Genomic DNA, 26,031 nt, shown 5'->3' with positions numbered 1-26,031 from the left:
TTTTGGAATTGAACCCAAAACCTTTTGCGATTAATTTTATTGGGCAAAAATGTTCACATTTTATTGAACAAAAAGACTGCTAAATGTTATTTTTGCCTGCTTTTATGGGGTGCTAGCATTTAGTGTAGAACATCATAAAATATTATTCATGCACTGAAAGTGATTCCCATTGGTAAGTGATTTTTGGCATTGCAGTGTTTCCACATTCAGGCAGGTGGGAGCTGTACTTGCATGTACTGTACTTGTTCCCAAGATGGCCATGGAGTGAATGGACTTGCTATAAAAGGGACTTTTTCCAAACACATTGTTTTTTATGTGTGTATGCACACTGATGGTGACTTTGACTCCAGGGGCTAATCAAAGTTCTGCCATGAAACAGAGTGCCATTCACATAGATTTCCATGAAATTTCAAAAACAACTATTTGGGACAAATATATGTATATACTGAGAGTCCACCCTAGGCTGAAAGATTGCCCATTTTGCCATGTGTGTATATATATATATATATAAATTTGTTTGTCACTTGAATAAAGTCTGTGCTTCATTTAGATAATTAGATTTTCACTGCCGCCTTATCGATGTGCGATACCTGTAAAATGTTTTAGGCATGGCTTATCTCATCCGGTATCACTCTCATTTCCTTGGTGTCTGATAAATGCTGCAATTCCACAACTTATGCGCATCATTCTACAGATGCCAGCAGCGCCCTTTAGGCCTTTATTACAATGTGCCATATTGCTTTCATTGAGAAACATTTACCATTGATATACTGATGTGAAGGGGATGTAAATTTTATTATCATGTTATTATATGCTGGGATGTAATTTTATCGCCATTACATGATATTTGGGGCATGACATTAACCACTTTGGAGTGAGAATATGTTTTTTTTTTTTTTTTGGAATGGATTTGCGCATTGGAGAGGGTTCAATACACTTAATTTAGTATCCTGACTTTTGTGAGAAAACTGATTACTTTATGATTTGAATGCATGTCAGCTAATCTTTAAGTGAGAAATTAGTTTTTATCTTTTTTCATTTTTTTTTTTTTTACAATATCTGCTTGATTCACTGAAAGAAAAGCAAGCAATTTGGATGCTAAAAAAAGATGAAGTAAATTAGAACTATAGGAAGATCAAAGTGCATGGAAAAATTAAGAGTTTGGAAACTACCAGCGACATCAGCAACCAACAACGACCTGATCAGCTGTGCAATTTGTGAAACGAATCCTAAAATACATGTCTGTAAAATCACCAACAACTTCCAGAAAGCTGGGGTGATGCTCTGTCAATCTACAGTCCGCAGGAGAATCTGACACAGAATTACGGAAGCTACACAGCAAGATGCAAACCTCTGATCAGCACCAAAGATAGAAAGGCAAGATTCTTCACAAATGTGAACCAGTAGAGCTTTGGAACTGAGTCGATGGACCAATGAAACAAAGATTAACCTTTATCTAAGTGATTCAAAAGCAAAAGTGTAGAGAAAAAAAGGAACTTCTAATTATCCTAAGCATATAACCTCATCTGTAAAGCTTGGTGGATGTGGTGTCATGGCATGGGCATCCATGGCTGTCTCTAGAACAGGACCTCTTCTTTTAATGATGAGTTAATGTATGATGACAGTAGCAGTGTAAGAGTCAGAGATGTTCGGATCCATTTGCAGTAGTTTATCTAGAGTGGTCAAACAGGCAGTAATCCAACAACAGTGATTAGCCCTAAGCACGAGATTATGGGAAATGGAGTGGGGAATGTAAATGGACACCAAATGCAAGAGTCCTGAGTGGAGTGCCCTCTAATGGAGTTCATGGGTACTCCAGCTGATGATCGTGACAAGTTGAATGATTTTGGAAGGGTACAAAATCTTCTTGGCTACCAATATTCAAGAAAATGCCACCAAGCTCAATAGAAAGCACTTCATATTGGATCAGGGTAATGACCCAGAACACCCTGCCAGTTCAGTCAAAGACTTTATCAGGGCAAAGAAATGTAAAGTCTTAGATTGCCCAAATCAATCTCCAGATTTAAATCGGATTGAACATTAATTTCACCATTAATTTTCACCTTTAAGAGAACACTAAAGAAAGAAACTCCCCAAAACAAGCAACAGTTGGAATTGGCTGCATTAAAGGCTGAGGGAAAGCATTTCAAAGCATAAGACCGAGAGTCTGGTGATGTCTATGGGTTGCAGACTCACTGCTCTGATTGCATGCAAGGAATCTGCAACTAAATATTAGCTTTTAATCTTTTACATCTGCCTTAAATTCATCTGTTCCAATACTTATGCTCACATCAAATAGTGGGATGAACTCTAAAGGTGCTGTCCTTTTTATTTGGTAAAACATGTATCGTATATGTGTCGAAAGACCTAATAATAAAATGTGACATTCTGTAGTTTGTTGCATATTCATCTTTTAATCAAATTTGCAGATAAATCAATTTTCTCTCTCTCTCTCTCGCTCTCTCTGTCTGTCTCTCTCTCTAAGGATTGTGGGTAGCATCGAGAGTGTTTGCAGCAGAGCACGTTGTTTTTTGGCATTCCCTGTTGTTTTTTTTTTTATTCCATTTCTCTTAAATTATAAACAGTTTTTGAATTAAGATTGTCAGTTTAACTTCGGAGCGCTGACTGCGGTCAGCCCGGGTTCATGCGCAGGTACGGAACCCGTTTGTCGCTCGATCATGGCTGTAAGTGCACGCTGGATGACTCCATGTCAATTGAGGACGTACTGATAGCGATCAGCGAACAGGTCGTTGATTTTAATATTAAATCTGCCTTAAGGATGAACAGAGCACTCGTGATATTTCTCAAAGAAGTTTCAATGGTCGATGAACTGTTAGAGAAAGGACTTGTTGTAAACAATACTTTTTTACTGGTACTGCCTTTGTCAAATCCTTCTAAGAAAGTTGTACTTTCAACATTCATAAACGAAGGAACTTTGAAAGATATTATTGAACGCTACGGAAAATTAACTGCTGCGATTAAGATGATTCCGTTGGGTCTTAAAAATCCAAACTTTAAGCATGTCATGTCTTTCTGACGTTTTACGTACATGATACCCAATTCACAAAATGAGCCGCTTAATCTGGTGCTAAAAATAGCAGTAGATGGTAAAGATTATACACTCTTTGTTACTTCAGATAACATGTGCTGTTTTTTGTGCAGTGAATATGGACATCAGAAACAGGCATGCCCCAAACAACAGAGCGCTAACAATTTGGCAGGTTCACAAACATCTCCCAAAAATAAATGTTCAGGAGAATAATGTGGCCTTTGATGAAAATAACGCGGCCGTTCAGGAAAAAAATGCAGATTGTTCAGGAAAATAATGTGGCCATTCAGGAGAAAAATGCGAGCGTTAAAGAAAGTAACGCGGCCATTCATGAACTGATAGATGAAGCTGTTGAGAGAAATGTAGAGATAAACAATGTAAACACGGTAGATGATACAGTAGATGGTGCTACAAATGCTAATGCTGAATAAAAAATGAAAATATAGAAGCACAGAAAGTACATTCTCCGTCTAAAAACAGAGATGGATATCTATTGATGTAGAAACAAACGACAAAAATGTGGATAAATCAGACGAAGTAAATGAAAATTGTAGTCAGTTGTTTCCAGCCATCTCTAGTGTGGCCAGGTCTGATAGTGATTCAAATTAGGGCTGCAACTAACGATTATTTTGATAATCGATTAATCTGTCGATTATTTTTACGATTAATCTTTATGTACTAATATTTTAGTTTTGACAATTTTTTTTATTCAAAATATACTTTTTAGAGATTTTAACAATTTTGCATGGTCATATCCTCATCAAAAATATACCTGGAGTTTTGTTTTATTATGTGTTAGTAATCCTTTGTCAAACTCTTCTGCAATCAAAACACTAACTCATACTCTAGCAAATTTCACAAGGAGATTTCAAATAATGTTTTCACCATGTCAGTCCTTAGGGCTCCTAAAGTAGTTTAACATCCCGAACAAAGCTTAAGGAATCCTTCGGAAAATATTTTCACGAAGAATAAGAATAAAACAGAATACATTTGCAGTACATTGCATTTTATTATTATTTTTTTTTCCTGTAAACACACAACTTATACCTGGGAAATAGCTTTATAGCTTATGCTGTGAAACTGTAAACAATCCTTTGAATTAAGTGCCAGTGGCATGAAACCTGAATGGAACTCACAATTTAAAGTAAAATCCATCAGAAGGTTGTCCAGAAAAAAAAAAAAAAAAAAAAAAAAAACAATTGACATACACAAAAAACCCGCTGTGTAAAAAAGAGCAGTGAATACTTAGGAAAACAAGTGCATTTCAAATACATTTACCTCATTCAGTCATAATTAGGCTGCAAGACTTAATTATGAACTGGTAAACGACAAACTGATCACAGACAGAACATGTTTGTAAATCTTTAAATGTTAACGGATAAAAAGCAATGTTATTAGCTTTAGCGACTAAACATTTGCAAACAACATTGTACTGGAGAATCTGCACAAATAAAAGTCTTAAACAGTTCAACAGTTCAGTAGTGCAGAGTTTACAGGTTACTCTTCTGTTTTGAAGGCTCAAAGTAAAGTACTCCCACACTCTGGGTGACTTCGTTCGATTAGTTTTATCTTCCGCTTTTTTCTTTTTCTTTCTTTTTCTTTCTCAAGCTTACTCCACTGCCGTCTGTCTCCACCATCTCGCTGAATACTGCAGACGCAGTTCGGGAAGCATGTGACAAGCATGGGACAAACGAGGCCAGCTATTGGCTATTCGCTACTTCTCCTGCTGTACTGGCTGAATAAAACCTGCGGTGGCTCATTACTGCCACACTTTGGTGACCGCAGATTTAAAATATGCACAAAATGACCCGCTTACGGCAAATAAAAGTTGTTTAGCAACTAATCGATGACTAAATTAGTTGTCAACTATTTTAATAATCGATTTTAATCGATTAAATCGATTAGTTGTTTCAGCTCTAATTCAAATGAATGTCAGATTGTAGGGAGTTTTCTAGAAATGGGAGACATTGATTCTCAATAGGCACATCAGAATTGAGTGGCTGTGAAACAAAATTATATTCTGCATTAAGTGAGATTAGTGCTTTCCTTAATGAAACTAAAGGTGTACGGAATCCACAATTTGATTTGTTTTTTTCCAGATTTAAAAAGATTTTTAGCGTCTTGTATAGATGTAATGATAAATGCAACAGTTGAGGAGCTTAGTAGACAAAAAAAGTTATCGTCTTAAAAAAATAATTAACAAAGTAAAGAAAATAATTAATCAAGATATGAAAAAAGTAGCTGCTAAGAGATTGGGAAAAGATAGTGTTGTGAGATATCACCTGCTGCATTATGATATAATGACATCCTTAAATATCGGATCATTAAATGTAAATGGATGTCTGGTAAAGAAAAGAGAAGTGCACTTTTAAAATTGTTGGCTTTTAAAAAGTCAAGTGTGATATTATTGCAAGAAACACACACAGATGTTTTTAACCAGGCAGAATGGCTAAGTGAATGGAAAGGACAGGCTTTTCTTAGCCATGGTTCCAATGTAAGTGCTGGAATAGCTGTACTCATATCGGAAAGTGTTCAGGGAAACGCTTCCAATATGATAGAAATTATTCCTGGAAGAATGCATGGATATTACTTTGCAAGGTCTGTCTTTCTCCTTTATTAATGTGTATGCTCCTAATGTTGGGTATTCACGAGGTTTATTTTTTAAGAAACTACAGGACGCAATGATTAATATTCCTTGTGATAACTTGATTATTGTGGCTGGAGATTTGAATTGTACTCTTAATAATATAGTTGATAGGAATCATGACGAATCCTCATTCCACTGAAGCTCTTAAGAAAGTAATAACTTTTTATTCCCTTGTAGATGTGTGGAGAGAATCTTTCCCCAAAAGTAGGCAGTACACATGGATGAAAGTGAATTCCAATACAATATCAGGCGCTAGACTAGATCGAATATATATTCAGAAATGTCGAAGAGGAAACTTTTTTTGATAGCACAATTGTTCCTACTCCAATTTCTGACCATTTCTATGTCTCTGTTTACAACATTGAGTAAAACCTTCAAATCGTATTGGCATTTTAATAACGCTGTGTTGCGAGATCGTACGTTTGTACATCTATATGATTTCTTTTGGAGAGCTTGGAGAGAGAGAGAAAGACAGAGTTTAAATCCCTAAGTCAGTGGTGGGACATTGGGAAAATATTCAGTCTTTTTGCGAGACAAGAAATCAATCAGTCATCTCAAATTATCTAATGGAATAGAGACAACAGAACAGGAAATTACTTCACAAGTTTTCTCCTTTTATGAAGAACTGCATAGTGCTGAACCTTGTGATTCCGAAGCAACAGATTTCTTTCTTACTGGAACTCCAAAATTGAAGGAAGATGAGAAGACGCTATTAGAAAAGCCGCTTTCACTTGAAGAGTTGAGCGAGGCTTCTAAACAGCAGTCTGTGGGACGATCTCCAGGATTGGATGGACTGACTTCCGAGTTTTACAAGGCTTTGTGGTCATTGATTGGACCAGATCTGCACTCCGTGTTTCTTGAGTGTGAAAAATCAAGACTTCTTCCTCTCAGTTGCAGAAGAGCAATAATTACGTTATTGCCAAAGAAAGGAGATTTAGGACTTTTAAAGAACTGGCGCCCTATCTCCCTTTTAGGGATAGATAATAAGATACTTTCAAAGGCATTAACAAACCGCTTGAAAAATGTTATGGCTTCAATAATTTGTAAAGACCAGTCTTATTGTATTCCAAGACGTTCTATTTTTGATAACCTTTTTCTTGTGCGAGATTTGTTGCATTGACCAGGCAAAGGAGTTCGACAGAGTTGATCACGGATACCTTTTTAATGCCTTATCAGCTTTTGGTTTTGGAGAACAGTTCATCTCATGGATCAAGATACTTTACACAGATGTTTTTAGTATGTTGAAGATAAACGGAACACTAACAAGAACTTTTCCTGTGCGTAGAGCCATAAGACAAGGATGCAGCGTCTCAGGACTCTTATATTCAATATCCATCGAACCTTTATTGAGAGTTCTCAGAGAAAAGCTACAAGGTATTTTAGTCCTCAATCCCAATATATCAGAAACTACTGTAGTAAGACTTACAGCCTATGCTAAGGACGTTACAGTCATAATAAGATCTCAAGAAGACATTTTTCAATTGAGGAAGTGTCTAGACTGGTTTCAAAAAGCATCTTCAGCGAAGGTAAATTGGAACAAAATGGAAGCATTACTTAGTGGTCAGTGGCAGGAAGAAGTCCCACCTCATCTTCCACAACAGTGCCACTGGAACACAGAGGGATTCAAGATCCTTGGAATCTTTTTCGGTATATGAGAAGGAATTGGGATGGACTGGTTGAAAAGATTTTAGGACGATTGAAGAGATGGAATTGGATTCAGCCACAGTTATCATGTCAAGGCAGAGTTTTAGTGATAAACAATTTAGCTGCTTCAATGTTGTGGCATCGACTGACTGTTTTAGACCCTCCAGCTGGACTTTTACAGCTCCTCAGAAACATTTTTTTTAAATTCTGAATTTACCTGTTTTTGAGGGTGGTCAGGGTCTCATTGATCTAACCGCTAAATGGACAGCTATGAGATTACAATCAGCTCAAAAACTGCTGTATAACACTGATCCACAACCCTGGATTATGTATGGGTTAGCAGTATTACAAGCAGTTAGCAAAATGGGACTTGATAGACATTTATTCCTTATTTCTAATGATGACCATCTTGACCACCATTCATTGGCATTATAAATCAGGACATTTTTGATATAACTCCAATTGTAATTGTTGGAAAGAAGAACTCTAAATTAACACCTAGGATTGCTTGAGGGTGAGTAAATCATGGGGTCATTTTCTTTTTTGGGTGTACTATCCCTTTAAATCCTGTCCACACTACTATACTACTTAAATGTAAAGTTGTACTGCTTTAAATGAAATAAGAGAATGAATTTAGAAATTGTGGGAAACAATTATTACACAGTCACAATTTGCCTAAAATGAAGGATTGAAATAATAAATCATGGGCAACAAATTAATATATCATAGGAATTAATTCTTAATTTGTGGCATTTTTTTCTTATCTTTTGTTTGTCTTATCTGGGGCTCCATATGAACTGACTGCTGACTGAAAACATTCATTTCAGACCCTGATTGTGGAAGTAAAATGGTATTTGATTGTCATTTTATTTTGACTTCAAAGCTTGTTTCTGATGTTTAAAATTAGGATCATCCAGTGGAACTGAACACACTGCATACTTTAAGTAAGTTTTACAGCGGATGCTCTCTCTCATTCTCTATTTGTTGTTTTTTTACCAACTTGAGTGTGAGATCATATTATCACTAAAGGTGTGTTTTTCTTCATTATTGACTGTATTCCAACCGATGGAACGTTTTGGAATGTGAAGACAGAGCTGAAATGCCTTTTCTCTGCACACACCCACACACACATAAAAACATATACACATACACGCAGCCACCCACTATCTGCAACACACTATTAAACACAAGCACCGTCACTCTCTTATGGCTTGTTGTTGTAGCAGGCTGGAGGAAATGTCCTTTCCCTAACAGGCAGTGAGCTATGGAGGCACTCTTCCATGGCAGGCTGTGTGGAGGTGTGACATCAGATGAAACCTGTGATAAAAGCAGGCTGGAAGCCCGTCATGTGTGCACGCTGCCTCTGCTGCCAGGTTCCACAGCATGCCCTGTAATTACACTCGCTGCAAAATTACATGCCATATGCATTGTGCTTGTTAATGTCATAACAGGAATGTTGCTAAGTGGCGACATGCATGTTCTGTGCACATCATGTTTAAAGGTATAGTTCACACAAAATATGGAAATTCTGTCATTATTTACTTTCCCTCATGTTATTCCAAGTGCTTGTACTGTTATTTTATGTAGAATACAAAGAGATTTTCACACAACTCTTTTCCATACAGTGACAGTTCACAGTGACAAATCTGTCAAGCTCTGAAAAAGGACAGAAAAGCACCATTAAAGTAGTTAGTAAGACATCCATTTCTTCTGAGGCCATATGATGATTTGCCATCACAACCATGATATGTTTTTGTATATTTCTGAATAAGTTACTTACATTTTGGGCTGTTCCCCAAACAAATCCCTAGTATTAAAAGCATAAAAATAAATCAAACAATTACTTCAATTTAACAATTGACTAATTCAGTTGAATTGAACTTTACATTACACTGTGACATTATATGGAAAGTAACATTTTAAGTTACTTCAGTTTTATCTTGATTGTTTTTTTGTTTTGTTTTTTACATTAGAAGTGCTAATTTTGGTAAAACACAAAGCTAATCATGTTCGCACACACACAAACTTGTGCATCTTATATATACCCTTATTTCTCCAAACATATATATTTTTTAAACTATCAATGTAATTATATATTTATTTTGTTTTATAAAATGTTACCTAGTTAACAAAGTAACTGGATATGTTGTTATTTAACAAATAACACGTTATTAATGGCATTGCATTTCTTGAAACATTATCTAATTAATGCCCATCAATAATTTTTTTTTTTTTTACGTGTTTCTCCCAACACTTTTTTTTTCTTCTTCTTTTTTGGAAAGACTAGTCTATGAATATTGTATAAAAAGAAGCAAGTGAATATTTTTCCAAAATTATCCGTTACAAAAAAAATTAAAAATTACCATATGAGTTTTAAATAACATGAGGGCGAGTAAATAATGACTGAATTTTTAGTTTTGAGTGAACTATTTCTTTAAAGTTAAATGAGAGTGAATGTAAGGGAGAGAAAATGAAGTAACCGGCAAAAGAAAATAAATCTTGCAAGGTCTGAGAGGCGGCAGGGTGGATGTATGTGACCTTTTAAGAAATGTCCTCTGAACATGCTCCTCTACTATCTAGTTTTGCCCTTTGAGCTTGTATTGTCTTGTAGGGGAATGTTTATTTCAGTTCTATCCCTGAAACTTGGGAGGTAATGACACCTAGTTTCTCTTAGTATGTGTGTTATAGGGAATGGTTCAAGCTGGTTCTATGTTCACTTGCAGCTTTTGCTATTCAGTTTGGTTGTGTAATGCTTTGTGACAGCTCACACTGCTCTGTCATCCTTTTTGAATCCAGTAATTCATCTTATTCTCACTGATTTATTATTAAAACCCTGTGTAAAACCTTGTACCCGTTCTTACATGTCCCATCATGCAGTGGTGAGAACAGCTAGTGTTACTCTTGGCAGTGAGTTCATTATACCAGATGTCTAAATCAAGAACTGTGTTCCAAAACCTATTGAGACACCTACCTAGGGGACATGTTTAGGCATCACAGTGTGCTTCTGAAACAAAGGCTGTTAAAAATGGTCAAGCAAAATTATGCGCCGCAGAACATTACTAGTTTGGGTCAAACTCTAAGGCAGCGTTGCATGTAGGTATCTTTTAAATACGGATCCGATATACGATTTCCCCCCAAAAAGGCTTAAATTTCTAAGATAAATATCAGTAAAGTAATTACCGTTCAATCTCTACACATGAAAAACTATTAACAAAGTTGTTTCCATTTCAGTTTCTTTACATATTCCAATAAGACTAGTGGTGCACGATAAATATCGGCCGATAATTAATGCGCATCTCGTCAGTAAAAACGGTTCTCTAAGCAGCTGTAAATTCCATCAGGTGCATGATTTTACATAGATCAAATGATAATGAACATGGATTTGCGGAACGTGTCAGTTAACAACGGCTCTGTGTGGTAACAGCTGCTCTATGTGAAATCACGCACCTGATGAATTTGCAGCTGATTAGAGAACTGGCTTTACTGACGAGATGCGCATTAATTATTGGCCGATATTTATTGTGCACTCCTAATTAAGAATAGAATGCTGAATTAGAAAGCTGCTGCTTACTGTATGTAAACAGTAGGCAGTGAGGCAGCTCAATCAGGTTTGAAACAGAGCCAAGAACAAATCCCAGTTCAGCGATTCCCTGAAGGTATGTAGTGATGGACGGCATGTTCTACTCTTAATAAGCGAGGGGAAGAAAAGACCGCAGCTCAAAGTGACAGCTCTGTGGAGATAGACAGCAGATCTACAAGACATTATCTATAGAGATAAGGAGACAGTTTGGAGAGCTGAGTTAATACAGGAGGGAAAAGGAAGCAAAAAGCCTCCTAGGGAGACCTCAGTTGCAGAGGTGCGGTTTTCCATGTGTTTCCTATTGGAGAGCAGCAGTTGTCCTCTCCAGCCAGAAAAGCCAGGCCTATTAGACATTAATGCTCTCAGTGAAGGTTTTAGGAAAGTACTGTGGTTGTGGATCAGCGCTGTGGTGGTGATTCTGTCTGTCGGTATGAGAGGTGAAGGGCGCTGCATTATTGATGGGGCTCGTTCAGCTTGACTGAGCAGACTCGCATCTCAAACAGATTATTGACCAGCACCCTGGAGTCTCAGAGCTGGTGCATGGCATGATATGATATACATGCTCACTCAACACATTGGTGGATAACCTTGTTATGTGCTCTCAGTGCTTGGGCGAAGCATAAGGCCACAGATAAAACCTGATACTGGATTAAATTCCTGTGTTTATCTCAGAAGCTATGACTAGACTTGAGCAATTTCTTGTGTAGTACATGGTTTCCAGGGTGCTGCTCTGCAGTTACCAAGGTGTTATGAGGTGTTTAGTTTGTTGCTTTCACGCTTGGGCAAAACTGGTCCCCGTTGACTTCCATAGTATGTTTTTATTTATTTATGTATTTTGTCCATACTATAGAAATCAAAGGTGATCAGCGACAGTTTGATGATCTATATTCCTCAAAATATATATTTTTTTGTGTTCAGCAACCTTTGAAATATTAGTTCCCTTTCAAATCATGAATTTTATTTTGAATTGGTCATATCCCATAAGATGCTGAATTGGAATGAAAGGAAGAGAGATTTAACCCTCTGAGGTCTAAGGGTATTTTGGGGGCCTGGAGAAGTTGTGTCATGCCCTGACATTTGTGCTTTTTTCAGTTACTTATAAATATTTAAATGGCTAAAGTCTAATATCACTGTAATCAGCACAAACTGGGCTATTATAATATGTGAGCAGCATGTATGTACATTATGGGTGTCCCCGACTAAGGATTTTCATAATCAAATCGGAATTTTCGAATCTTGCTGATATTTGACTGATAATCGAATCATATGTTTGGGGGCGGGGCAAAACACATTGAGTCAAGTCAGACATTCGACAGCCATAACTACCGTATTTTCCGGACTATAAGTCCTGGCTGGTCCTGTGACTTATAGTCAGGTGCGACTTATTTATCAAAATTAATTTGACATGAACCGAGAGAAATGAACCAAGAGAAAACATTACCATCTACAGCCACGAGAGGGCGCTCTATGCTGCTCAGTGCTCCTGTAGTCTAACCCTGAAAACATAGAGTGCACTCTCGCAGCTGTAGACGGTAATGTTTTCTCTTGGTTCTTGGTTCTAAATAAATGCGACTTATATATGTTTTTTTCCTCATCGTGACGTATTTTTGGACTGATGCGACTTATACTCAGGTGCGACTTATAGTCCGAAAAATACAGTACTGATGTTAACACACAGGGAAAATGTGTAACAAATGCCTCGCAGATACAAACGGGGTAAATAATGTTTTTATGTTTTGATTAAAAGATAATTAACAGTAAACGTCAGCGAAATCCTAACAATAAAAACATTTTACAGTAGTGCTATCATTCTAAAGTTAGTCTACTGTATATAACAGTAGTCATTAATGTTCTGCATTTCTGTTTTGAGAGGCATGCGCTGAAGATGACCAGTAGAGTGACGCATTTGATAGCACGTTTTTAATCAATGGGATTAAACTCATAATTTCATATAGAATATGTTTTGTTATGTATACAACATAACGTTAGTATTAAGACTTGTATGCTATTTGCAAAAAGAGCCCAAATGCACATGAACATATCTGCGGGGCTCTGAATGAACTCATTTTGTGGACGTATTCTTCATGAAACAATGTGCAGAAACACAGCAGCTAAACTCTAAAAATTCACACCGTTTTATTATAATGGTGTTGTCATTATAATGGTATGGGTGTGACAGTCCCAGTCATAGTTATGAATATTCTGCGTCAGTTTGAGTCTTGGTGAAGTTTTAAATCCCTGCTGCTAAGATGCTCCCGTCGTCACAGATTATGGAAAGTGAAACATATATCTATAGGGGTGGTTGGATTTATTCACACCCTTTAAAATATTTATTTGAAGCTTCTTTCTTTTCAAATTCTTATTCATGGCTTAATCATAATAGACTGCATAATAACTTATTGGGAGAAAAGTTCCGCAAGTTCAATGTGAAATAAGACATTTGATCGCTCACATTTACACAGAATGGCATAATCAGTAACACCCTGCGAATATTCCACAGTGAGATTGGTAGTCGAATCAGGCTCCTCGAAATCGAAGCATCGAATCGTCAACTATTTTGGGTCACCCCTAATGTACATGATTGTGTTTTTGAAAGAAAAAAGAAGTTATGCTTGGTTTGTGAAAAACAAAAAATGTTAAATCACTTGAATAAGGCCATAAAACACATACAGAACATTGGTTCCCAGGACTTTTGAGAACTGGAGCTTGTACCTTAGAATTTTTCTTTCTAAATTATGTGAAAATCATTTTGTTTACTCACACACAGAAAACAATATATTGATTTAAAATTTATTTTTGTTTGTAAAAGTCATATGCAAAAAGGAATCAACTATCATGAATATCATTGTGATTTACAGCTGAGAAGACAAACGCCCACATAATGAGCTGCATAATGAGCCTTTCAGTCAGGTTTGTGTCACTGAGAGGGAAGAGTTACAAGAAAGAATGTGAGGACAAAATAAATCTATATAATTTTATGTTTGTAGTTTATTTAGAATATATTGAATTATCCCACAACACAATTTAATATCCACTTGGGAGTGCAGTTAAACAGTTTATTAGGAACAATCAAAGCTGACTTTCAAAGCTGATTTTTTTGCATCATTGCTCCAGTCCCACAATCCTTCAGAAATCCTTTTAACAATCTTTTTATTTTTTAAATTTATTTATATATATATATATATATATATATATATATATATATATATATATATATATAATATATATATATATATAATATTGTTATTGTTGTTATTATTATTATTATTATTATAATTATTGAAAAGAACTGAGAATATTTTTTCAGGGTTTTTTTGGGGATAACTTGAAAGATCAGCATTGTTTGTTACATTTGTTACATTTACATTTATTTGTTACATTTATATTATTTACATCAAGCTTTTGTATGGTATAGTAGTGTATATTGTTATTGAAACTTCATAATGTTTCACTTGATTATACATTTAGTCAGGAATTATAGTTTGGAAAAAGTCTTTGGAAAAAGTCTAACTAGTAAAATGTTTACACGTTATGTGAAAACTAGTACAAGTATATAAATAAATAAAAAGAGACTTACTCATGTTTATGATCTCTGCTGAATAGAGGATTTCATTCTTTTTTTCTGAGGAAGTCTCAAATCCTGAGGTAATCCTCAGTGCATATTCTTGGGGTGAATTATTCCTCTCATCGTGAAGCAAACAGTAAAATAAAAAAACTTGAAGAACAGTCTCTCTGCTTTGTCTTGTGCTGTGTGGGCGTTATAATCTCAAATGCGCATTCAGCGCGTGGGCATGGTCGCATTAGATATAATGAAGGGAGACATGAAGAATGGACATTGCGATGTGTTCATATGGATTACTTTATCACAGAATATTTGTTTTCGGCAGCACTTGTTTAGTTTAAAAGTAGACATGTCAAGCTTTCTATAAATATCTCTCTCATGTCTCTTCGTTGAGTATTCACGGAGTTACAGTTCATTTTAATGACACATTTCTAAATGAAGATCAGCGCAGATAAAGGCTGCAGACAGCACACCTTGTTTGTTATTTTTATTTCATAAATGCACAAAGTTTTGTTGTTATTATGTCTGTATACAAAAAAAAAAGTAGACCCTTTACGGATTCAATTGATGTATTGCTCTTATCTGTATGATCAAAACTAAAAGTGTAATTTAAGTTCTTTTCAGGGTTATCAGGAGAAAAAGACTCATAACGCGTATATGCGTTATTCAACTCCAAAGTGTAAATTCAAAATATTGAACACCGGTAATGCCTTCTGGATGTGTTCATTTATTTAATTACTGAAAAATGACAACTCAAATGCAGATTCTATAATATGTCACGTTTTAAACATCCACCGACACATTAGAAAGTAGTTTTTTTTTGACAAACTTAGAATTTCAAGTTTTTCTTTGCATTTAATTGATTTTCATTTTGCTTTCTTATACTGTTATCAAATTTCAAATTCAAATTCATTTCAATTGTAGGATTGATGTAGCATTTTAATGTCATTCTCGATCACTTCGAGATGATAATATAAAGATGACTATAACAATATATTAGCATCCACACCAATCTATGATGATTTTGCATGTATGTCGAAGCTTTAAATGTGCAAGCTCAGGTGGATTTTGTTTGTTTTTTATTGTTCATCAGCTGGTTCATCATCAGCATTCTTCTTGTTATGGATTTTTTTATTCTCATAGAATTAGATGGGATGTCAATACTCATTTACAACCATTTCTGATTACACTAGTCAATCATAAGTTTAATGTGCATGATAGATCTTAAACGAAGAAGATGCAGTTAATTCTAAATGCCAAAAAAGAGAGGAAAATGGTTATGAAATTATTTTAGTGTATATTTAACACTACTTTTTTTCTGGGTCTGTTTTGTGTGCAAGGAACACTGACTATAGTTGTGACCTCAGTGGATGATGCGCTGTTGTTTTTAATGGAGTGTGGGAAAAATCACATCACATCCTGTTGCCCTTTGCTGCAGTGTTTTCTTTAGTTGGGAATCATGGCTAATTTATCCACATAGAATCTGTAGCCATTAGAATTGAACCCTGTAAGTGGAATGTTCCAGTGTTTACTATAAGTGAGATCGCAGTGTTCTATGTATCCTCTCTGAACGCTGCATTCTGTATGTATGTTTGACATTTGAGGTTCAAAGAGACAGAAAATACATAAATGTTATTTGTGCTTGCTCTTGACCTTGATAGGTCAAAAAGTGGGCAGAAAATATACACATATTTTTTGATGCAATTGGGTGATGCACAATAAGCAGAAATGAAAGAAAATTAAAGTGCACATTGCGAGGAAATATGTCCTCAACTATAACCTTGGCTTGAATACTCTTTTCAATCCTCTCTGCTATTTATCAGTGTTCAGTGTTAATGCTATTGATGTATTTGACCAAAGCGAGTCATTAGACTTACATTTAAATTAGCAGCAAAGCATCCATTGGATTGTGAATTGTATGAAATCAACTTTTGATCTTTCAGGAATTACAGTTCAGTTTGTATATTAATGCTGGTCTATAAGCATTACAATTCATCCTCATGTGCTTTCTTGATAGATGGTCACTGAACAATTTACCAAAACAACAGTCATAAGTGCAACGTTAGTATTCCTCCCTGCCACATTGTGAATGCCTACGTATTGCTCTTTTGACAAATCTTATGCTCTTAAGCTTGAGAGAGCCATTTTCCAATCCTGCGTTTTTCCAAATAGAAGATTAAGAAGCAGGTAATGAGAAAACCTTTTCAGAGTTTTCTTTGTCAGAGAGCTTTTGTTGGTATTTGGAGGAGCAGTTGGGTCTATCACCTCTTTTAAGGCAAGATGAAATGGCTTTCTCTGCTGTCTCATTACCGTTTTTGATTGAGTTGCTTAGCATTTCCTGCTCAAGTCCTTTCCACCCACTCTTGATGACTGAAATGTACATTTAGCACTCCGAATGAGAACTCAATTATTCTCAGCACGGAGTGAAGATTATGTATTTGCCTTTTTATACAGATAACGTTGTGTTGAAAAGAGGATACACCTTTGACTCAAGTGGCTTTGATTTCAACTCTTAGTTAGCTTTCATGTGTTTCTGAAGTCTTTGATTGAATGTCATAGCTTAAGATATTTTACGTGCCATAATAGTTTTGTTAAACTGTTCTACAGGAAAAACATGTGAATGTGTACACTTTCATGGTTCAAATCTCTCTCTTTCTCTCTTTCTTTAGACCTCTCGGCAGCCGTGCAGAAATTCTCCCAGTCGTTACAGGAGTTCCAGTTTGAGTGTATTGGTGATGCAGAAACGGATGATGAAGTCAGCATTGGTAAGTGTGGCATCAACTACTCATTTGTGGAATTTGTGGATTCAGTCTTGTAGGTGTATATGAAAAATCACAAATGGGATTCCTTTAATATCTCAATTCTGTCTCCTAGACTGCAATTAAAATAAATGGAGAGCAAATTCTCCTGTTTAAATATTCTCCAGACAAAAAGACCTTATGGAGCTTCTGAAGAAATCTCATTAATCCATCGAACTAGGGCTGTACGATTAATAAAATTTTTGTTTGGATTTAAATTTTGGCTTCCAGCAATTGGGAAAACATGATAATCAAGATAAATCGATTACTGTGCCACATTATTTTCTTTTCCATTACAGTTGTGTGTTTTCGCCCTTCCTTAAAGTCCCAAACTTAACATCCAAAACAGTCGATTCATGTAAAAAGGCTGCTGTGAAAAGCAGAGGTCGGAAACATGGATTTGGACTGACTTGTGTGGACCTGTAGTCAGTCTTGACATTTTGGACTGGAAATTTTTCAGAGTTCAGACAAATGCATATCATGTGTAACAGAGAAAAGATAGAAAAAAGTAACAGCATAAAATGTATATAAAAAGACATTAATAAACATCTCAAACTCATTTAGATAAAGACTGTCCAACTTGGCAAGTATTCACATAAACACTGATGTTTATGTGAACTTCAGTGTTGGGGAGTAATTACTTGTATGTAACAGAGTTACGTAATTTAATTATGAAATCAATTCAACTGTAATCTTTTATATTTACTGAAAAAAAAAAAAGTAAAATTAAATTACAGATACTTATCAAAATGTAAATGATTGCAAAAACGTCTTACAGTAATCAGTGTTGAGTACTACTGTAAGGTTAGCCCTTCCTGGTTTAAATGATTGAAAATGAATAATATAAGAAATTTAGAAAAGTAATCAATTACATCAAGTAATTGAAAAAGTTACACTACTTTACATTTCAAATAAGGTAATTTGTAATCTGTAACCTGTTACATTTCCAAAGTAACCTTTCTAATGCTTGTGAACATTAAATGAACAGATGCTCAGACCCTTCTCATCAAATACAAATACTCCTTTAAGACTGAATTATAACGTCTATGCTATCCACACTGCGTCAACAGTTGTCTCATTTGTGTTCTTTTATTTCTCGTAAGGAGTTTTAGCAGAACATCTGAGAAAGTTGATTCCTAACCAAGAAGTCCATTAACTCGCCTGAGCTATGAAAGAGCAACATCTGAGCGATAAAATGGTTCTTCAAACCCATTAAAGACGATCTGCTTAACCATTCTAAGATCATCTTAATGGAAAGTTCTCCTAATGTTCTGAGGAATGGATTCCTTCCTTGATCCCAAATGTACCGCAGACTGTCTCAGATGGCTGGGATTGTCATTTTAATCAAGACCTATCCCTGGAAATTCCATATTACTTCCTTGGAAGACTCACCCAGAGTTGAGCAGCATAGACGGATTTCTAGCCTCTTTTTTCTTCCACTCTCACTCTTTGCCTTTCGGCCATTGTTTAAAATCTTTAGCATATGAGCAATCACAGAAGGACTTACAATTCATCACTTTGATTAGTAAAGGCAGTCCCGTATGAAAGCAAGCATCCTGTCCCAGTCCAGATTTAGCTCAACAGCTCAAGGCAGGTCTCAGTGAGATTGCCTGCCCCGCATGCATAATGTATTGCATTGATTTGCTTGCATTCCTGACAAGAAGGTCTCAGCTCAGCCCTTTAAGAGATCAGAGTAACTAATTGTGATTGGTGTCAGAGATTAAGGAAAATGCAGACGGCTCACCCTCGGTGGGCATGGAGCAGATGTGCTGAGAGTTCATACGCCCTGATGGGTTGATCACTCATTCTGTTCTGTCTCTTTTTGCAGCCATTCATCTCTTTCTATCCTTCTCTCGTTCCTGCGTTCTCTCCTTATGTGTCATTACTTTGTTTATTATCTTCCTGTCCTGCTCTGTGCATTGTGTGCTGGCTTGACACTCAGACCATCTGCATCGAACAGTTGGCTTCCAGTCTTTTCGTACTCTCAGTCGCACAAGCAACCTGTCATTTAACCTGCTACCTTTCCTCTTATTTTCCCAAGCAATCTGATGGGAAAAAATCTAATTAAATGTGTTGAGGTGTGGTAAAGGAGGCTCATAATGGAGTTCAATTTGGCTTTTTCCTATCCTCGTCTGCTTGCCAAATAGGAATGGGGTGAATTTTTTCCCCTATTTGTATGATTAAAAGAAACGTTGGGCGAGCCAGCCATAGCAGGGATTTCTTTACGGCTGTTTTTCTAATGGACTGCTTTAATGGACAGAAACATTGATAGGTAGGAAATAATAAGGCTACGGCTATTGATTTACACGTGTAATGTGGTGGATGGTTTGGTTTGTATTCCATGGACAAGTGAATGTTGATGAAACCTGTGGCTGCATGTTAATGCCATCTCTTTGACCCCAGCATTTTGTTCAAAGTCTGTTCAGTGATACTCCCATACTGTGAACAAAAATGGCAGACACTACAATACTTTTGGTGTAGAAACAACATAGATAGATAGATAGATGGTGACACATACTCAGAATTCGTGCTCTGCATTTAACCCATCCAAAGTGCACACACACAGCAGTGAACACACACACACACATACACTGTGAACACACACCCGGAGCAGTGGGCAGCCATTTATGCTGCGGCACTCGGGGAGCAGTTGGGGGTTCGATGTCTTGCTCAAGGGCACCTAAGTCGTGGTATTGCCGGCCCGAGATTCAAACCCACAACCCTAGGGTTAGGAGTCAAACTCTTTAACCACTAGGCCACGACTTCGCCATTCATTAGACATTCAACATTACAAAGCTATCAATTTAAACATCTATTAGACTACTTGAAATAACTTATAATTTAAGTGAACTTATCTTCACATAAATACAATCTTCACATAAATAATAAATGTCATATTTACCTGTGCCCTTCTGCAAGTAGGAAATATACAGAAATTGCATACATTTATCAAACACTAAATTCTAAATGAAATTTAAATAAATATATAAAGCTAAGTGAATGACTTTTTTTTTTTTTTTTGATCTTTGATTGACAGACACCACAGCAGCTCGTTATTAGGTTTTTTCTTTCTTTCTTTTTTGTCTGCTGTCCCTTTAAGAGCTACCGATGCTGAACATGACACGGATCTGACAGGCATCTCTACCTATTCTGACACACTTTAATTCTTAAATGTCCCCTGCAGTGCCTTGAAACAAGCAGCCTTATTCTATGTGGTGACGTAATTTCAACTGAAACAGGAAGAGAGGGCAGGACATATCAAAACGGCCCTGCCCCCTTTTTAAATTAGCCAATAGCCTTTTGGTTATAACTGCTCAGGCCAGAGCCATTAAGCTCAGTAAAGCTGCATTTGACTGCTTCAGTCTAATAGATTACCCCCTAGATTCAATATGAATCGCTTAGTAAAAAAAAAACAGTGGTCATAATCATGCTGAAGCTGTGTAGTTTTAAATAAATGCCGACTCGCGCATATGATCCTCTCTGTGCGATCGCATCTCTGGAACAAAGTCGAAGTCCAGATGTGCGCTGCCGTGGTTTGCGTGAAACAATGTGAAACCAGACCTAATTTGCACCAATCAAAATCATATTTACACTGTCTGAATCATTCCCTATCCGTATTGTACACTACGAGCCATTCACTGTACAGGACTTTTATAACAAATACATGCACAGTTTCTAGGCAGCTTTAATCTCCTTATTGGTAACTTCGTGACTTAACTGATGACATAACTAATAACATTGCATGTTCTTAGTTTCTTTTGTGATTTGATATGAAATGATACAGGCCACAGTGCATTTTTGAGTGCAATTAAAGAGCACATACTACCGTTTTCGTGCTCGTTTGACTCGCTCCTGGCGCTGAAGAGAAGTTGGAGCACATGTCTGAAAAGTCTCCTGTTTTATGTAGTCATAAAGACGTTATGCATTTAAATAAACAGTTGGTTCTTGTCACGAATAAAGAGACAAAAGCAGCAGTTGTGAGTGGAGTGGCCAACTGTAGCCCCGCCCCTGTGTTAACGGCGTTACATTTTTTTAATGCGTAAACTGAAAAAATGTATTGCCTGCATTAAGACGCTAATTTTGACAGCACAAATATATATTACAGCTTCACGATTCTGGATAAATTAAAAATCATTATTTTATTATTATTTATTTATTTATTTATTTATTTGTCTCAAATAGACATCATGATTTTCACACAAAATGTGTGACAAATATTAATTGCTGTAGTGTAATGTTTAATTTGTACAAATTATTAAACATTTTAATATATATTATATGCATTTAAAATATATTTAATACATCAATTTTTTTTATATTAAACTTTTTTTCAAAAAATAAATTGTATAAAAGGCAAGAAGTTGATCATACTTATTTCAAAGTTATGGATTCAATAGTTTGAGTATACATTGAATTAAAAACTATCATAAAATTTTTTGCATTTTCTGTAGTGAAAACTAATTGTTTTGTAGTGACCAGATCACATTACAGAATTTTAACTTGCATACTAAAACATACTGAAATACATAACTGTATTACAATTTTGCTTATTTATGACGTGACTTTTTCAGTAGTGTCAATTTTATGGAATAACACCAAAAAAAAAAAAAAAACGAAAACAGATGTCACTACCGAAACACCACCAAAGAGTGACTGTTTCAGTAGGTGACAGTTGTAGATACCTTTGAACCTAGATCAAAGGTGCTAATCAGCACATGGTTAGGTAGCACAATTCTGAACAGTTGTACACATGAAATAACTCCCCAAAAAGTGTTCATTGCAGAAAAAAAAGTGTTTGCTAGTGACGTTCCTTAAAGTTACACACTGATTTATCAGAATTTTGCACACATTTACCTCAAAATGATGGGGTCTATCTACTCACCATGTACTAAATCCAGTACAAAAGTGTTAGGGTTCGGGACAGCCACCTCCAACTTAAAGTATAAATGATGAGTATGATTTTATATATATTAAGCTTAGCAATATTTTAAATGTTATTTTGGGTTTCAATAGATAATAGAATGATCTTAATAAACATCTAAGATTTGAATAAATGAATGCTTTTTAAATGTGTTGTTTGCTTGTGGAACAGCAGTTTGCACCAATTCTGTAGAATAGCCCATATATGTACAGTATGTGTACACACACACACACACACACACACATACACACATGCACATATTGTATTCGAATTGTATATTAGTTGAATTACTTCAACAATGAAAGGAGTATAAACAAAGCATAACCAACAATAATAACAAAATAGGTCTTACATAGGATAAATATTGGGGGGAAAAGGTTCAAATATGTGTTATGGGGATAACTTTACGTAAGAGTTCATTGTGCAGACTGAAAGAAATACAAAAAGTCCTGCCACATAATTTGAAATGAACAATATGAGTTTTGCTCAAAAGAACATATACCCTCCATTCAAATAATAGGAAGCATATCATTCAAAGCTATTCTTTGCCTCAGCCATTAAAACGCCATATCAGTTGACCAGTAGAAAAAAGTTCTCATCTATCAGTCTTCATGGAAAGTTTTCAAAGTGTCTGGTATTTCTGTTGTGCTCTCATAGTGTCCCAGCCCTAAAAGGGTAAGATTACTCTCACTGAAGAAAAATGTAATTGTCTTGTGGAATCAATCTGGTCATCGATGAAAGTGAGCTTTCGGAGTGACTTGACCGGACCCCTCGTGTGCTGTGGGACCAGAATCTTGATGTAGCTGAGCTGCAATCTACTTTGAAGCTCCAAGCAGTCTGCGTCGCATCAGCAGTCTGTCTGGGAGTACAGACAGGGTCACCTGACCTCCTATCGATTTCATTCCATGACTTCCTGCTGTGACATTCACAATCCACACCAGTTATCCTGAAATCAATCTCACAGAAAGATTGATGTAGCTATAGAAATATTAATTGTCCTAAAAGTACAAGACTGTTTCACTTCAACCGTGATGGCCAGATGGCTGGTGCCGCTCATGCTTTCTGTCCTTTTCTCTCATTGTTGATTTTCAGGGCTCTGACTTTCCCATTATCTCAACAGATGTTTTGTCATGACGTCAGTTTGTAGAACGACATTGTAGGAAATTGTATAAAAGTGATCTAAGACTACGTCTACCAGTGCTGTCAAATGATTACCATATTTTCCGGACTATAAGTCACACTTATTTTCATAGTTTAGCTGGTCCTGTGACTTATAGTCAGGTGCGACTTATTTATCAAAATTAATTTGACATGAACCGAGAGAAATGAACCAAGAGAAAACATTACCGTCTACAGCCACGAGAGGGCGCAGTATGCTGCTCAGTGCTCCCACTGAAAACATAGAACGCCCTCTCGCGGCTGTAGACGGTAATGTTTTCTCTTGGTTCTAAACAAATGCGACTTATAGTCCAGTGCGACTTATATGTGTTTTTTTTCCTCGTCATGATGTATTTTTGGACTGATGCGACTTATACTTAGGTGCGACTTATAGTCCGAAAAATACGGTAATCGTGATTAATCACATCCAAAATAAAAGTTTTTGTTTATGTGATATATGTGTGTGTGCTGTGGATATTTATTATGTGTATATAAAGACACAAACATGCATGTATATATTTAAGAAAAATGTTGTTTATATATTAAATATATTTATGTATGATTTAATTTATATTAATATAAATATATACATGTAAATCCATGTAAATACTTTCAAAATATATGCTGTATGTTTGGATCTTTATATATGCATAATAAATTTACACAGCACACACACATATATCATGTAAACAAAAACTTTTATTTTGGATGTGATTAATCATGATTAATAATTTGACAGCACTAACGTCTACATTAATCTGGATACATTTGAAAACTGCGTTTTCATTTTAAAACGCTCTCCGTCCACACTAGCGTTTTCAAGCATTTTCCAAAAGTGTCTCATCCACACAGAAACATGAGGAAATTTTTAATTCGCTTTCTGCACATGCGTAAAGCCTCAAAAAAGCTCACTGTAGATAATACACACAGAAAAGACATAAGACTTTTTCATGCAGTTTTTCTGACAGGAAAATTTATTTATCTGAACATTTTTGAAAATAACTTATGAAAATTATTATGAAAATAACTCACCATTCACTGATGCATCCAGGGGCCTGTTCTTCGTACGTCGCTAACTCGGTTAGCTGGATTTGACTGTTGACGATTTGGCATGATCTTGGATCGTTTGGTTCTTCGAAGCTCATCCCGGAGCTGCTGTCATAGCAACAGGTCCGTAAGATTAAACCTGCTCGGGAGCAGCTTATTTCATGTAAACAGGATTAGATCGCTTCTTTTCAACCAGAACTGATACTCTAAATATGTCTGCTACCACCGCTACTTTATTACAAGAGTATCGTACTGATCCAGGGACAATAATTTAAAATAATAATCTTTAAAAAAATTATTTAAAAATAATATAAAAATGATGTGTAGTCCATAACAGCCGACTATAGACACAGCCAGTTTTACTCACTGAAATATTTATTAGTCATAAAATTATTACTTCATAATTGTATTAGAGTCTTACACACATGCTATACAGATAATAGAGTCGTGCATTATTTTGAGTGATGACTGCTATTATAAGAGTGGCTTGATGGAGCGCAGGAGATGCAGATAACATGATATTGACCCTTAAGAAACTTACATTAATGCTGTCACGTAACAAATCTGTCCAAATATGAAATTAATATATATAACCCAATTAGCCGGATCATGATTAGCACGATGATATCATCTTGGATGTGTCATTTGATCTCGGATGTAATAAGCGACGTACGAAGAATGGGCCCCAGGTCACACACACTCACGATTGTATGTCTGATCTATAACGCAAATGCCCTCATGTTTTGCTGCAAATAGCGATCGTGAGTAAATTTGCTTTCACCTTTGCGGGACTGTGATATGAAGGGTGTACGTACAAAGTAACATATCTATAGCAATATTGTGAAAGTGCATAGCGCATAACGTGCACAATCCCAGTATAGATACAGATATCTATTGGTATAATATGGGTCACATTACAAAAATTGTATCATAATTTTCAAAAGCCTCCGTTTTCACAGTCCACATTACAACGCGAAAACAGTGTTTTCAAATTTATACACTTTGGAGAACATTTTTTAAAAGCTCAGTTTCCTTGATTAAAAACGCTGTCTCAGTGTGGATGGAAGGCCAAAACAATAAGAAAAAGATGCTTTTTTAAAAAGAAAACGTTTTAGTGTGGACATGGCCTAAAAATGTCATGTCGTGTAACCATCCATTACTATACATTGTTTTTATTCATTATTTTTATAATTACATTATTCATTATTTTTTAAGAATGTTTTTAAATGTATATGTTTAATATAAAAAGTTATCTTTTTAACGTATATATTAAATATACATTTATTCCATAGAATTAATATAATTTTATATATTAAATATAAAAATTTTATTTGGTGTAACGCTTAAGCAAAGAATTATACCACATTTTACACAGATTATTATTGAATAATTATATATTTTTTACATACATTTTTTTAATGTAAAACATATCTATATATAGTAATATATACATTTTACATGCTCCTTGAATTATTGACCTTGCATGTTGGTTTCACCATGTTTTATATCAAAATGATTATTGATATAAAAATAACATATCTTCTCATTGTAGAAATTATGTGTTCATGTCCTTCATGTATTATTTTTACTTTTAACTTTTTAATAAATTAATGTACAAAAAAACA

General features: G+C 35.6%; 1 protein-coding gene across 1 annotated transcript in view; it reads left to right on the top strand.

Annotated features, from left to right (window-relative positions):
• Window positions 1-26,031, top strand: part of LOC113118616 (rho GTPase-activating protein 42-like) — a 110,328-nt gene that overhangs the window by 18,902 nt on the left and 65,395 nt on the right. The window contains exon 2 of the mRNA XM_026287921.1: window positions 17,152-17,247. Within this exon, the coding sequence (XP_026143706.1) occupies window positions 17,152-17,247 (96 nt within the window). The remainder of the gene's footprint in view (window positions 1-17,151; window positions 17,248-26,031) is intronic.

The sequence above is a fragment of the Carassius auratus genome, chromosome 18 (genome assembly GCF_003368295.1).
Source record: "Carassius auratus strain Wakin chromosome 18, ASM336829v1, whole genome shotgun sequence".
NCBI lineage: Eukaryota > Metazoa > Chordata > Actinopteri > Cypriniformes > Cyprinidae > Carassius > Carassius auratus.
The sequence above is the reverse complement of the archived record's forward strand: the minus strand, read 5'-3'. Positions and strand labels throughout refer to the sequence as shown.